This window comes from Dysidea avara, chromosome 5, assembly GCF_963678975.1.
Source record: "Dysidea avara chromosome 5, odDysAvar1.4, whole genome shotgun sequence".
NCBI lineage: Eukaryota > Metazoa > Porifera > Demospongiae > Dictyoceratida > Dysideidae > Dysidea > Dysidea avara.
Genome location: NC_089276.1, coordinates 1,408,892 through 1,424,387, shown reverse-complemented (window position 1 = coordinate 1,424,387; position 15,496 = coordinate 1,408,892). Strand labels below are relative to the sequence as shown.

General features: G+C 38.4%; 1 protein-coding gene and 1 long non-coding RNA gene across 2 annotated transcripts; one reads left to right on the top strand and one right to left on the bottom strand.

The window, feature by feature from the left end:
- Positions 1-9,253: 9,253 nt before the first annotated feature.
- LOC136256509 (uncharacterized) lies at positions 9,254-10,597 on the bottom strand. Its single transcript, XR_010701527.1, has 3 exons — positions 10,232-10,597; positions 10,024-10,165; positions 9,254-9,377 (listed from the first exon to the last, which is right to left on the bottom strand). It is a non-coding gene; the product is annotated as an uncharacterized lncRNA (long non-coding RNA).
- A 1,171-nt stretch (positions 10,598-11,768) lies between these two features.
- Positions 11,769-14,066, top strand: LOC136256064 (uncharacterized). Its single transcript, XM_066048986.1, has 2 exons — positions 11,769-12,949; positions 13,005-14,066. The coding sequence occupies exons 1-2, from the start codon at positions 11,972-11,974 to the stop codon at positions 13,896-13,898; spliced, it is 1,872 nt and encodes a 623-aa protein (XP_065905058.1). The 5' UTR covers positions 11,769-11,971; the 3' UTR covers positions 13,899-14,066.
- The last annotated feature ends 1,430 nt before the right edge of the window (positions 14,067-15,496 follow it).

Here is a 15,496-nt window from a genome sequence, read left to right as displayed (position 1 = left end):
TTGCTGCATATACAACAATGTGTAACTATCTCCTGTATGTTGTGCGTGGCTGTATGCATAATGTTATAGACTGATCACTGTGCTAACTAGTGCCAATGCCACACTGCTGATATACTGGCACTTCACCAGTGCATGGCCTCTAGTTACAATAGAGTCTGTTGTGCCATATTGGCTTGATTGGAACCATTTGCTAATTGAGCCATCATCATGTCCCTTGTTCTGCATAGCCTCACTTCACTGCTGAGTCATTTTCAGAGACACGTCACACCTTCAATATAAACTTTCAATATAGCTGACTTAACTTGGTTTTTGTGTCAGTTGTGTTTTAGTATTGTGGTTTTCCGATGCCAGTTAAACTCCCTTGACTGTGTACGTATGCATATGTATCATTTCCTGTGCATCTTTTCTACATGATCTGGACACACTGTGTTGGCCATGCACTGTTTGTACATGCCTCATTAGTTGATTGTACTTGGTTGTATTTGCCCCGGGCCTAGTAATAATAATAATATAATATTTTCAGTGTACATATACATACATACATACATACATACATACATACATACATACATACATACATACATACATACATACATACATACATACATACATACATACATACATACATACATACATACATACATACATACATACATACATACAAGTTGCAGATGTTGGTATGACAGAATCGAGAAACGTGGCAGCACACTGATGGTCCACTGACATCCTGTGTCAGTGGCCAGAAGCTAAATTGTAGTAGTGATTAGCTACAAAGTTTACTTACTTTATTTATTATTAATTAGCAAAGCCCACCAGGGGCAACACGCTAATGTGCATTACAAATTGTTTAGCTTATCTATAATGTTCTTAAAAGTGTCAAGGCTAATTGTGTCAATGTTATCAATTTTCAAGTTATTCCAATCAATAATTGTTCTTGGCAGAAAAGAATACTTGTATAAATCAATTCTGGATTGTAGCTGTGCAAATTTGAGGGGATTATTGGCACGAGTATATGATACAGGGGTTGGCTGGGGTAAACAATGATTTGGTAGCACCAGTAAGTTTCTCACAATCTTGAATTATAAGATAAGTCTAGCATTCCTTCTACTTTTTAAACTTGGCCATTGAAGGTAATTAAGCATATCTGTAATACTGTGTTGTTGACTGGATCTGTGCCATGGTTTATTAAGGACAAATCTAGCAGCTCGGTGTTGGATCATTTCTAATTTGCTAACTGTTGTTTGGTGATAAGGGTCCCAGATGGCTGAGCAGTATTCAATAGAAGCTAACAATAATTGTTTGTATAAGTGTTCTTTGATTTGTATTGGGGAATTATATAAATTCCTTTTCAGAAATCCAAGAAGACGGTTTGCCTTTCTACAAATATAGTTAACATGAGGTTCCCACGATAGTGTATGATGGAGGCGGATACCAAGATAGGTGTGCTCTGATACAATATTCAATGGAATATTAGACATTTTATATGTAAAAGTGCTTTTACTGTGGTGGGTTGTAAATTGTAAAATATTGCATTTGGGAATGTTAAATTCCATCAGCCAGTTGCTAGCCCATTGTGTTAGGGAATCTAAGTAATTTTGCTGTATTCTGTGATCGTTGGGTGTAGCTATAGTTTTATAGAGTAGAACGTCGTCAGCAAATAATCTAATTTCACTCTTGATGTTTGTTACAATATCGTTAATGTAAATTAGGAAAAACACGGGACCAAGTACGGAACCTTGTGGAACACTGAATGTAACTTGACATGTAGAAGATCTAGAGCCTTCTACTACAACCTGTTGGGTACGACAATAAAGGAAGGACTCTAGCCATTGTAAGACAGTTTCTCTTATACCATAGTAATTCAATTTGTAGAGCCAGAAGTCTAGAATGAGCTACTCTGTTGAACGCTTTAGAAAAGTCTAATATAGCAGCATCAACTTGCAGGTTCCTGTCAATATCTTTTGCAATGTCATTTACAGTAATGAGTAGTTGAGTCTCACAGGAATGTTTTGATCTATATCCAAACTGGTTGTCTGAAGAGATATTTTGGTCCTCCAAATGCTTCATAATTTGACTCACTATGATATGCTCCATTGTTTTACAAACTATTGAGGTGAGTGAGATAGAACGGTAGTTGCCTGGGTGAGCTTTGGAACCTTTTTTAAATATTGGGGTGACATAGGCATGCTTCCATTGTAATGGGACTTCACCAGATTCTAGTGATTGTTTGAAAATATGAGTTAGAATGGGTACATACAGATGTAAGGAGTCAGGTCCTGGGGATTTGGATGTGTCACAGGTACTTAACAAGTTGTAGACTCCTTGTTCGGTAATCTCAAATGTAGGTAAAGATGGAAATAAGGATGGACCTTTGTCAGGAATGTTGCTATTATCTTTGGATGTAAAGACAGACTGAAAGTGTTGATTGAGGGTGTCTGCTTTTTCCACAGGATTGGTTATGATATGACCATTTATAGGATTTATTAATGTACTAATACCATTGTTTTCTTGTTTTCGTGACTTGATGTAGTGCCATAAAGACTTTTTGTTACTGTCTGGTGATGAAGTTAGGTTTGTCAGGTAGGATTTGTGTTGGTACTTTAGTTTATGATCTACTTCTTTTTGTAATGATTTATATTCATTCCAGTCACTATCTCGACAATAACGCTTTGCTCTTCTATAAACTCTTTGCTTTTTGCGTATGAGTCATTTTAAAGCAGAAGACAGCCAGGGAAGGTGAATTCTTGTACTTAATTTCTTGGTAGGAGTATGAGTGTTTATTATTTCTTGTAAATTTTGTAAGAAGTAGTACCAATTTTCATCTAAGCTTTGGGGTGATGCTTGATTTATTTCAAAGTAATCATGTGACAAGTCTGATAATTCCTCTTATATTTTTTCCCAGTCAGCTAGCTTGTAAAGGTAAACAGTTCTGGGATGCTGTTTAATTACACGTTTAGGAATCTTGATGGATACTAAAACAGCGTCGTTGTCACTCAAGCCTGAAAGTGGTTTTACTTGATTACTTAAAGGGAGAAAAATTAACAGTTAAAGGGAGTTGAAGTTAGGTTGGTGAGGGATCTTTGAACACTTTGAGCATGGACATAGAAATGAAAAAGAGCAGGTGTTGTTGGAGGTGAAATTGGCAGTGAAATGATTCCACAGATAATCTAAAAGTTTGGCCTTTATCTTGAGTGGGTTGTCCTGGAAGTTGATAATGGGAAGGCATTCCAGATGCGAGGAAGCCGGTTAAAATAGAAGTTACTAGTGGAATTGTCAGGTGATCTTCAGTTGTTTGGAGTAGCTTATTTTTCCAGAAGCTAGACGTGTGTGACCAGTTGCAAATTTAATAAAATTATTGATGTCAAATCCATTGTGAGGGTGGTGGAGATTATTAGGAAAGAACATCACATCATTTACATCAAGAATGTACATCAGGGGTAGCATATGGAGTTTAATAAGACGAGAATTGTAGTCAGTAGAGTAATCATTTACGGAATGTATTTAGTTGCACGCCTCTGAACACCGGTGGGGACTATTCTACGGAACGGAACGGAACGGAACGGAATGATGGACTAAACCACGGAACGGAACGCTTTCTCAAATTGAAGCTTGCAACTTACCATTGCTGAAACTTCCCTTATAAGTTAGCAGTGGGGTCATTCCATGTCAAATCAACAAGGAATTTAGGATCACCTCTCGGATTTTGACGAAACTTGATGTGTTTGTAGTACCTGTGGTGCTTATCATTCATGCAAATTTTTAGCTCCATACATTCTATAGTTTCTGATTTGTGACCACAAATATTTTGAATATTTCATGAATATTTGGTCCATCTCTAGTTATAAAATTGAATGCAACTTTGTTCTGTGTAAATATTTTTAAACACAATTTTCACTGATGGAAGACTGTTGATTGACCTTTCCAGTGATTCCTAAATTATGGGATATCTACTTAATTATGGTTCAAAAGTACTTCATTGAAAATTGTAATCCTTTATATTTTGAAAAATGTTGCTTGAAATTTTTCAAATTCTTTTGTGAATAATGATTGGGTCATAGTCTATGTTTGATAAAAGTTTTGTGGTGGGACCACAATGGGCTCAAGAGATATAATGAATTATGATGTGGTATGCGGTGGAATTTGCAGGCTATTATTGCTGTATTGGAGTGTACACCTCCAATAACCACTCACAATAAGGCTATGCCAAGTTTGTCTTACAGAGTGAAGGTGTCTAGGTACATTGCAACCTGTATTAGTGACCACCTGTATTGAAAGGCCACCTATATGCTGCAGTTAAATTATACTTCTTTAATGTATAGCACAAAAGCATCAACCCTTTCTAGCAAATCCAAAAATGGTCCTTATTAGACAGGTTGACTATAAATTATAGATCTGACCACCATGTGTCCCTAAACATCATGTAAATGTTGTACCATCTCTTCACAAGTACCTTCTTTATTAACTGTAGTGGATTTAGCCATATTTAAGTTCCGTACGTGGCTGCATAGATACATACAACAGGACTCCTCAGAAGGGATACCTGGATACCTTGATAACCAGGACACCTGTTTATACACTGTACTCCCACTCTAGCGGTGCATATACATTTGGACCAAGATACCTCTGTAGCTTCTGTAATATGAGCACTTTATTATGGTCCTAGCAATGGAGGGGTTTTACCATATACGTACATGCATTGATTGTACCTCAATGTGTGAAATTAATTACTACATTACTTTACATTCACGACCACTTTGAAGATCAAGTCATAAATTCATACACATACTCATGTAGGAAGTAAACATGTTGGCCACATATTTAACATTTACCTGTACTGATCTTCAAAAACGTGAACACAAAATACTTTGAAAAACCATTAATTTTAGTAATTACAGTACTATAAATCACGCATTGAGGTGCAAGCAAGTGTTAATAATATAAAAACTCTTGGTACAAGTAATGCATCTACTATATACAGTGTAACTCTTCTATTCCCTGGACCATTGATAAAGTGTTCATTTTTGAGAAACCACAGACTTGTCTTGGGTCCAAAATGTACATACAATTATAAAGTGAGATCATGAGGCTATCAAGGTACCCAGATATCCTTTTTGAGGAGGTCTGTTGTACCTATGCAGCCATGTACGTAACTTAAATAGTGTAGAGGGGGATATGTATGTAAGTGCACTACGGCAAGATTTTACTTAATAAATAAGGTATAACTGAAGAGATGGTACAACATTAATGTGTTTATGGATGCATGATGATCTCATTTATAGTCAACCTGTCTAATAAGGACCATTTTTGGATTTGCTAGAAAAGATTGATGCTTTGGGGCTATTCATTAAGATCCAATTAAAGTATAAATTAGCTGCAGCTTATAGATGGTCTTTCAATACAGGTGGTCATTAATACAGGTTTCAATGTACCTAGACACCTTCACTCTGTAAGACAAACTTGGCATGGCCTTGTTGTGAGTGGTTATTGGAAGTGTACACTCCAATACAGCAATAATAGCCTGCAAATTCCACCGCATACCACAACATAATTCATTATATCTCTTGAGCCCATTGTGATCCCACCATAAAAATTTTATCAAACATAGACTATGACCCAATCATTATTCACAAAAGAATTTGAAAAATTTCAAGCAGCATTTTTCAAAATATAAAGGATTAAAGTTTTCAATGAAGTACTGTTGAACCATAATTAAGTAGATATCCCATAATTTAGGGATCACTGTAAAGGTCAATCAACAGTCTTCCATCAGTGAAAACTGTGTTTAAAAATATTTACACAGTACAAAGTTGCAGTTGATATTGTAACCAGAGATGGACCAAATTTTCATGAAATATTCAAAATATTTGTGGTCATAAATCAGAAACTATGGAATGTATGGAGCTAAAAATTTGCATGAGTGATAAGCACCACAGGTACTACAAACACACCAAGTTTCATCAAAATCCGAGAGGTGACTCTAAATTCCTTGTTGATTTGACATGGAATGACCCAGTGGCATCTCCAGTGGGTGGTTAAACATAAGATAAAAAGAATTAACGGATCGATTGTGGGTTTTTGTTGGTTGTCAATAGTAACGAAGTATTATTGTGGGATGAGCTGTATCAGTGATGTTCATCCATACGGAAGGGAACTTTATGTGAGCTGTTTTTCTTATTTAGACTTTAGAAAACAGTCTGGGCCGGTCTTTCAAGTCATAAGTCAGTGTATAAATAAAGCAAGCAGGAAGATACTGGTAACAGGAAAGAGCCAGCTGAACTAAAACTTGAAGAATTTTGTGCAGTGTGTGAGGAGCAAATATTTTGGCAGACCGCAAGGAGGGTATATTCTGCAAACATCACTGAAGTGTATGCATGGAGTTATTTATATATTAACAGCTGGTGCAGTGGACTAATGCCGTATTCAATAGTGAGCTGATTTTATCTGTTGCACAATTCAAGGATGTGTCTGACTGCTAACCTTGAATCAGGCTAAATGCCAAAACTCCAAGATCAGCCAAATCTCTATTATAAGCCGCATGTGAAACCATGCCCGTAGCCACCAGGCAAACGTGATTTGGACCAAGATGTGTGTGTAATTTCAATGTATCTAGTCAGACCTGAAATGGAACACTCACATTAATTACATACCACCTAAGAATCCTAGGATTTCTTAAGTGTAACATTTCACATGCTTCACTTCAAACAAAACAGGTTAAATTTGTTCGTCTATTTTCAAGTGATTCCCAGTCCAGCTGGTCCATGAAATTACAATGGGATCACATGTATTTGTTACAGTGCGGGCTGTCCTGTGTTGGATCTACTCTAGAGTTGAGATGTCAAGGTAGACTCACTGCCAATGTACTGACACTAGTACTGTTGTAGCATGTTTAAGTGGAGGACAAATGAAATAGTAATGCTAGATTATTTATGTATACTAATTTTTCATAATGAAATTGATATCCCATTTTGATTTGTACTTCCACTTTGCAACATATTCAAGAGCAAGAAGCTACCACACTTAATCTCCAACAACTGTCATTAATTAACCAAGATCTCACTAGACTGTAATTCACCTTACTGTAGTGATCTTATTGATTCATCTGTATGTTTTCTTCATTTTCCTTTGAAGTTGTACCAAGATTTCATAAGGTGGAGAGTGTCTAACTTGAATGCATTCACCAAACACCCTGCTTAAAGTAACACCTCGGCCTTATTTCAGAACATAGGCTTTACCTTCTTCAGCAACACTAATCAACAGTTTTCTATCCCCCAGTAAAGGTGTTGATTTGATGAAAGGTGAACTTTACGCAGGGTGTTTGTACAGGCCATACTGAAAGTTAGACACTCTCCCCCATACAAATCAGTATTACGAACTCTTGGTTGTACAGTATAGGTAAACAAAGATAAGTTTCTCTCCCATCTTATTCTAGGATTTCTATTGACAAGGAAAATTCAATTATTTGTATACAGGCTCAAAATTAAAGAAAGTGAATTAATATTATACAGTCAGTTTGCTTTTGGATATTTAATGTCTCCAACCACAACAAAAATTCGATGAATCCATGCATCTCATCACTGGTCGTCTGAACATTCTGAAAGTGATACCTCACTCAATCAACCATATATTCTGTTTATTAGACTGAATAAAGTCATGATTACCTAAACAATCACTTAATTAATGTTTTATAATTATCCTATTCCATTTTCCTGGAGGTTCCACTGATAAAATGCAATTTCAGCAATGATAGCAGCTAGCCAAGCTGCAAGTTGATTCAGAAAGCATTCCATTCTGTAAAATAGATCCCATCCAGAATTCAACTCAGTACTCAGGCCAAGATATCTGACAATAGTCCACTACTCTGTCAATGAATCATTGATGTTCACACAATATAGCCTCCTTGAGGTATCTGAATGTTTGCTCCTCACACACTGCACAAAATTCCTTTAGATTCTACTTAGATTGAGTTGATTCAGCTTGTCACCATACTTGTTTCCTTTGTAGTGTAGCTATACACATACTGATTTATGCCGATTAGAAAGGCTGGGCCTCAGACTGTACATTCTAAAGTCAAGTAAGTAAAAATAACTCACATACTAGTAAAAACAAGTCATGCATTAAGTTCCCTACTTGATATATCCGAAGATGAACACACTGAGTCAGCTATTCCCACAATTAGTACTTCGTTACTAATGACAACCAACAAGAACCCACAATCGATCCTTAAATTCGTTTTATCTTTCTTGGGGTACGTTTGATTACCTGCTGGAAGTGCCACTGATAACTTGTACAGCAATGGTAAGCTGCAAGCTTCATGATCTGAGAAAGCATTCCGTTCCGCAGTTTAGTCCATCATTCCGTTCCGTTCCGTAGAATAGACCCCACCAGTCGAAACGCAAGTGGCAAAATTATGCTTTTTTACGCGTATTTCATTGCACGGCTTTTCCCGCGAAGGAACCAGCGGTAATTGTAGTAAAACACCATCTCTTTTCATACGCTTGTAACTTCCTGCTGTGACGCTGCACATAATTATCAGAGTGCAGAAGATCTGCACTCTGCCAGATCTTCTGCATTTAATCTTACTTTAGTTGAACGTCGCAGATTTCATATTGCCATACAAGTATACAAGATCTTAAAAAGGCTATCACCCTCCTACTTACTTTCCACCTTCAGGTCTGCTTTATCCGTCACAGGTCGTGCAGGGCGCAATGTCCATCGTTTGTATGTACCTGCTGTGCGATTAAACTATGGCAAACGAAGTCTATATTATCGTGGCACAACTATATGGAACAGCCTGCCTACCTCAATCACCGAGATGAACTCATTAAATAGCTTTAAGCTAGCTTATTTAAGTCATATTTAGTTAATTGTGTGTATATATGTACCTATATTGTTTTTGTATGCTTGTTCAGGGCACAGCTGAAAAACAGCTTTTGCTGATGCTGTCTCCCTGTCTAAATAACATTAAAAAAAAAAAAAAAAATTATCCAATGGAACACGAAATAATACGTCAGCTGCCTTTCCCACAGTAACCAAACCAGGCAGCTGGAATATGCTAGCAACGAAATAGAGACTGCAGAATGAACCAGGTGAGTATTAACACAGTGGTTTTGCATGTAGTACAAATTTGTTTCAAGCCATACTAGTGTTGTTAATCCATTTAGTTAGAGAAACAAAGGCTTGTGCTTGAAAATAAAGCTTTAAAATGATGTGCACTTTAGTTGTTGTAGCCAGATTCGTTAATTATTTACAAGACTATTTTAACACATGTTTTTAATCAACAATTTTAAATTTAGTTATCAGGTGGAGACTCCTTGTGCCAGAATTCTGCTATCACTGCTCCTGAGTCAGCTGAAGAGGAGACCTCACAGTGCTGTGTCCTGTGTGGAAACAGAGTTAGTCAAAAATTAAGGTATATCAATGTAGGGGCTACAGAAAGAGTTTTTTAGTAAACACCTTGGTAAACACCTACCCGAAGATAGCATTATTTGTAAAAAACATTGGATAGAAGCAAAACGCTACAATGACATTCCCCACTATACCCCGAAATGGAAAAATAGTATACAGACATCTTCTAAATCCTGTATACACCCTGCATGCACCAACAAGTTAAGTGATAAACTCATCAAGCCTGCTTTTGCTAACATAAGTGAACTTGAGGAAATGCTTAGGGTACAGTCATCATCAAGTACTCCATTCCTTCTGTGCCCAAGCTGTTATAGTAAAGTTTATCCATCCACAAAACTGCTCCTCTTGTGGAGCTACACCTAAACCTGGTCAGAAGCTTTATCGCCACAGTCCCAACCCTGTAGTAGTTTCAAAATACATTACAGATACAACTGGAACTGACACTGTTATATCACCAGATGACTATATTTGTACTAGCTGTTATAACACACACTGCACTATTGCCAAGTCCACAGATTATAAACCAAATTGTAAACCAAATGGGTCAGATGAAATGTTACAAAAATCTATCAAGGAATGGGAAGCTACAAAGGAAGATAGCAAAACTGATCATCTTACCAAAGCCATAGTTTCATCTGTGATATATGTAGCCCAGCACTTATTGGTCCAGAAGGCCCTTTTACTTCCATGGGTATGTCAAGTGTTTCTTAATGTTTATGGTATTCAGCCCTCTGAGGACACCAATACTGTTCAAGTTACCCTAGACATGGGAGGTAGCAGTGTGAAATTTACTTCTCGTTGGCTACTACACCAACTAATCACTCACCTTGATGGTTACATGATGTAATAGTGTGTTCACAAGAAACTTGGGACTGTATTGTATCGTCAAGGGGGAGATGTCATAGTTGCATTGTCTTGGGCACTCAGTGCATCACAACCCCCAAATCAGTACTTATCTGAACCTGAAATCCAATGTCAAATACCAGACGTAGACACAACACTAAAGGAAGCAAGCATCATTGTCAATAATTTATTACATGAAGAAATAAAGAAGTCATCTCATTCACAACCATCTCCCAGCTGTGCATTACTTAACATTAACGAAGAGTTAAATAGTATCAATCTTCTATTACTTCAATTTTTAACATCTATAACAACTACAGTTAGAGATAGAGAGACCACCAATGTTACAGAACACATTAGTGAGTACAAATTTGTTTCATAGCAGTAAATGCCTTCATACAGCTTCTAAACATACTACATACAAACCTTTTCACTTCCATAGACTTGGATTTTGTGCACTCTTCTTACTTTATCCACAGCAAAGCGAAATCGAGAGCAGTTAAATCCTGTTCAATTCTACCAAGGAAACATTTCCAACCTGCACGATTCATGATTAAAAAAACTGCATAGCTATCTTCATAAATCATCTCTTGAAGTGTTTTTGTTCAAAAACAAGCCAGAAGCTCAGTGGTTGAAAGGCATTTTTCTCATCCGCGTGGCACGTCTCGAACGCCATTTTAGACTTCTCGTAAATTGCGCGTGCAATTAAAAACTTCCGTTTTTTGACGGTTGCGTCCCGACTGCACCCTGAACACCGCCGTTCCAGTCATAAATAATTTCAACAAGTGATCTTTAATTTCACTACTAACCATCCCAGAACATTAAATTATTCGAGAAATTATTCTTAAAACCTTCTGTAAAGACGGTTTCTAAAATATTCGTGGAAATTTTTCGGGACGCCCAGTCTGCTCAACAGGGAAAATTTTTAACGCATGCGGGTTAGTATGTGGCTTCTAGTTTTTGTTTTTTTTTCCCCCGGGCTAGATGGACTGCCCTTGCCACCACCCCCAGCACTAGGTGTTAAAGTGCTGGACAGCTGGAAATACCAGCAATCAAACAAGGCCGCCAGACTCCAAGCGACCCTCCGAGTAGGCCAGATCAATATTAGTAGTTGATGGACGGCCAACTGAAGAGCGATGACCCCTCAAACACATCACTGCAGATCTTAACAATGAAGAGCAAAGCCTACATCGCAGCCAGAATAGGCATTTGCTGTAATTAGTGCTGCGCTTCTCAGCCAACATCCCGACCAACATTCGGAAGCAAGCTTCCTAAAAACTGTTGTAGCAGTGGGCCCATGCCACCAGTAGCTGCAAACACCAATGGTGAAAAGCAAGCTCTCTCAACCTCTCTAACACGCTCATCATATGCCCGTCTTTTTTCACGTTCATGAAGCTGGTAACATCTGGACAATTGTGAGCGAAAATAAGAGCGCGCAAAAATGTGGCTTCTAGTAATCTGATTGGAGCTTCCAACATTCCCGCAGCGCCAAACTTTTTGTACACAGTTTCACCAGACCCTCTTTTTAGGGTCGGGCGCCGCGAGACTACATCCGTCCATATTTCCTCCCCCCAAAATGACGCTTTTGTGTTTTGAACTATTCGTCTAAACTTATTACGATCACCATCATCCTAGAAGCCGGTGGGAGTTATTATCCGCAGCACTGACACTGACTGAGCAGGACTTCTATATACACACCCTTTTCATTTCCGGTCTCATTAAAATGGCTTCGTTTCTAGCAGCAGCTGAAGCGCTACATCACCTTAAGATTCCCAGTTCTCGGGTGAGACCAACTGGAGTGGAACTAGGTCGAGGGTCGTATGGGAAAGTTTTCGAGGTAGAATACGATGGAAAGTCATGCGCCAGTAAAGAGGTTCATCGTTGGATGATGGAACTTCCCACTGCCGAAGAACAATTCAAAATAAAAGATGATTTCTTGCGAGAATGTCACCTCTGGAGTACTCTACGTCATCCTAACGTTGTACAATTCCTAGGAATTTACTATCCTTCTAGTGACGAGTCCGTACTACCTGTTATGGTGATGGAGAAGATGCAGGAGACTGTAACATCACTGGTAGATAAACATGATAATACTCCCTTACTGGTGAAACTGTCAATACTACATGATGTGTCTCTAGGACTGAGGTATCTTCATGGTCACAATCCTCCAATTGTCCACCGAGACTTGTCTCCTAATAACATTCTTGTGAATCGTCTTCTTGAAGCAAAGATCACAGATCTTGGTGTGGCAAAGACAATGACGATGAATCAAAGCAATACGATGACTAAAACTCCAGGAACTTGTGTGTTTATGTCCCCAGAGGCATTGGATGATAAGCCAGTATATGGACCACCATTAGATGTGTTCTCTTTTGGAGGTGTGATCCTCCACATCACTAGCCGACAATGGCCACTTCCGAAAGCTGTGAAACAAATTGATCCCAAGACAAGGAAACGGTTAATGTTATCAGAGGTAGAACGACGTCAAGAGTACATAGACATGATGATTGGAAGTGATGCAGATTTGAAGCCATTGGTTATGTCATGTTTAGAAGATGATCCAGGATTACGTCCTCCAGCAGCAGACATGTCTGAGAGGATCAAAATGATGAAGGAAGAGTACAGCAAAAAGACGACTCGTGATGGTATGGACCCCATCTCATGGTTGGCTGAGATCAAGCAAAAATCAACACAATTACAGGTTTGTTAGTACACAGCTTATGATGTGTTAGTATAGAATATGTGATATTGTTTAGAAAGTGAAGGCCACCATACCTGACTCGTTCAGTGGACCAGTGAACATCAAGTGGGAGGAAGGAGCCCCTGCACCAGTGGGTAGGAACAATCACACTGCAGTATTATATAATGGAGTGATTTATGTGGGAGGTGGCTGGACCAGAGATGGTGATGGTGGAGTACAAAATTCCTACACACTAGACATGTATCATCCAGACACTAACACATGGGACACTATTGACACTCCACATTATTTATTTGCCATCACAGTGCTGACAGGTAAAGTTGTTATTGTTGGTGGGAGAATTAGAACGAGTCGTAGAGTCACTAACAAAGTACTTGTACTGGAGAGTGGCCAGTGGAAAGAATATACAGAAATGCCTACAGCAAGATGTAGACTCACTGCTACTAGCCACCAATCAAAGATGATAGTGATTGGTGGCAGCGTTGGTAGGGACACATTCAGTACAACTGAACTCTTTAATGCTACTACTGGCCAGTGGTTCAAATGTGATGATCTCCCTCAAAAGCTTTATTCCTCATACTCAGTCATAGTAGGTGACACAGTGTATGTGTTAGGTGGGAACACTAAAGATGACAAGTACTCTACAGCAGTGTATGCTGCTCCTCTTGATACTTTGTCTAGTCACCAAGTAAAGTGGCAACATCTTGTAGATACTCCATGTGGTGGTCTAGTTGCTGCTGGTCTGAATAACAAATACTTGTTAGCAATAGGCGGTAATGACATTTACACCCTCAATTCTACAGCTACATGGATGGCGATTGCAACTCTTCCAGTACGGACAGGTCTCACTTCTGTTGTGTGTAATGAAGAATCCCGGCTAGTAATGATCGGTGGAATGATCAAGGGTGGAAGATCTACCAACAAAGTATGGATTGTATCATTCCAGTAGTGAGACAAACGTAATTTGTTGTTACTATAAATTGTATTTTAATAGTTTCATGCAGCACACATAATTAAATGTACATTACATTTATTTTCTAATTTTAAGTGTGATCTAGATGTGTTGTGTGTACATGCTTTGAACAGAAATGTGTTTCTTTGGGAATTTACGAACAAATGATTTTATACACACAGTGAAGCTGATGGTTAATTCACACACCGCCACTTCAACTAAATCTTTTGTTTCTCGGGCAAAATTCAACCAAATAAAGGTCGGTAGGTCAGTAAAATAAAAATAAAAATAGGCTATTTTGCTAGCTGAAGAGTGATATTGTGAGTCAAACGGTGGCTAAGCTACATTACGGTTGCTGTATCACTTGCGAGTAGGCAGCTTTATGTTGAGATATTTAGTGTTACCTATACTTTTTGAGAGCTTAAAGATAAATTTGCAACTCCTTCGTTGCGTTGCCACTCTTTGCAAGGTGATCACGTGATTAACATAATTATTTTATACTGAAAAATATAGGGTCGAGAAACAAAAGATTTAGTTGAAGTGGCCTAAGTGTTATATGTATTGTATTGTATACTGAAACATGTCAAGTTGTGAAGGAGGTGATCACATGTTATATCAAAGAAATTAAAATTACATAATTTTTCCCTATGTCACGTGTTGTTTCACCAATCTTATCTTATATTATATATATATAAAGCTGAAAAGCTGTCTGTCTGTCTGTCTGTCTGTCTGACGGTCACGCTGCTTACTCACCAGACTTGGCGCGAATCGACATAGTCTGTGCTGATAATGAAGCGCTCATCATCCGCCTACTCTAAGATTGTTATCACGAGTTCACGCGTGCTTCCGTTCGGTCTCTACAGCGCGTAGAAGGCCAAGGTGTAGAGAAAACTTGAGCAACATTCCTTTGAAAACCACAGCACATACTGTTCAAGTGGTAGAACGCCTGACTAGCGTGTAAGAGGTCGTGGGTTCAAATCCACGTGTTGACAGATTTTTTTTCTTTCTACTCAGTACCTTTTTGTGAACACCTTTTAAAAACACGACCTTTAGCTCATCATATCTTGGCATGCAAAGCACGTATATAGGCGGGACTTTAGCGAAATTAAACGCCCATCATCTGGCAACTCGAGTGTTGTTGTAGCAAATCAATACGTGCTTTTGTTCGCTCTTTATAGGGCGATGAAGGCACTGGTGTAGGGAAGGATCACTGAAAAGTTGAGCTACATTCCTGTCAAAACCACTGTGGCGATTTGTGCACCTCCCTTAACCCCAAGTGATTATAACCAGCCAGGGTTCAATCCCCGCCTAGGTCATAACTTTTTTTTTCACTTTTGGGACCTTTTTGATGCACCTTTTTGCTCTATCTGTTCCATGCAAGTCTTCATCTACAAACTCTTATGATCAGTTTTTCAGCACTGGCACTGAATTACCTCACATAATAGGGACTCTTATAGCACTTTTGGGACAGGGCAGACAAATTGCCAACATATTTGTCCATCTGTGTGTTGGTCCAGTGTGTTGTATTAGAGTAGGTAAAAGCTTCTTTCACCAGTATCCAGAATATCTACATCTTTGTTTTAAGCACATAGGTG

What these genes read in the sequence shown, in the direction of transcription:
- LOC136256064 (XM_066048986.1), top strand. Translation starts at nt 11,972, where the DNA reads ATGGCTTCGTTTCTAGCAGCAGCTGAAGCGCTACATCACCTTAAGATT. An exon ending in AAAAATCAACACAATTACAG is followed by an intron (nt 12,950 to 13,004) that starts GTTTGTTAGTAC and finishes GATATTGTTTAG; the next exon opens with AAAGTGAAGGCCACCATACC.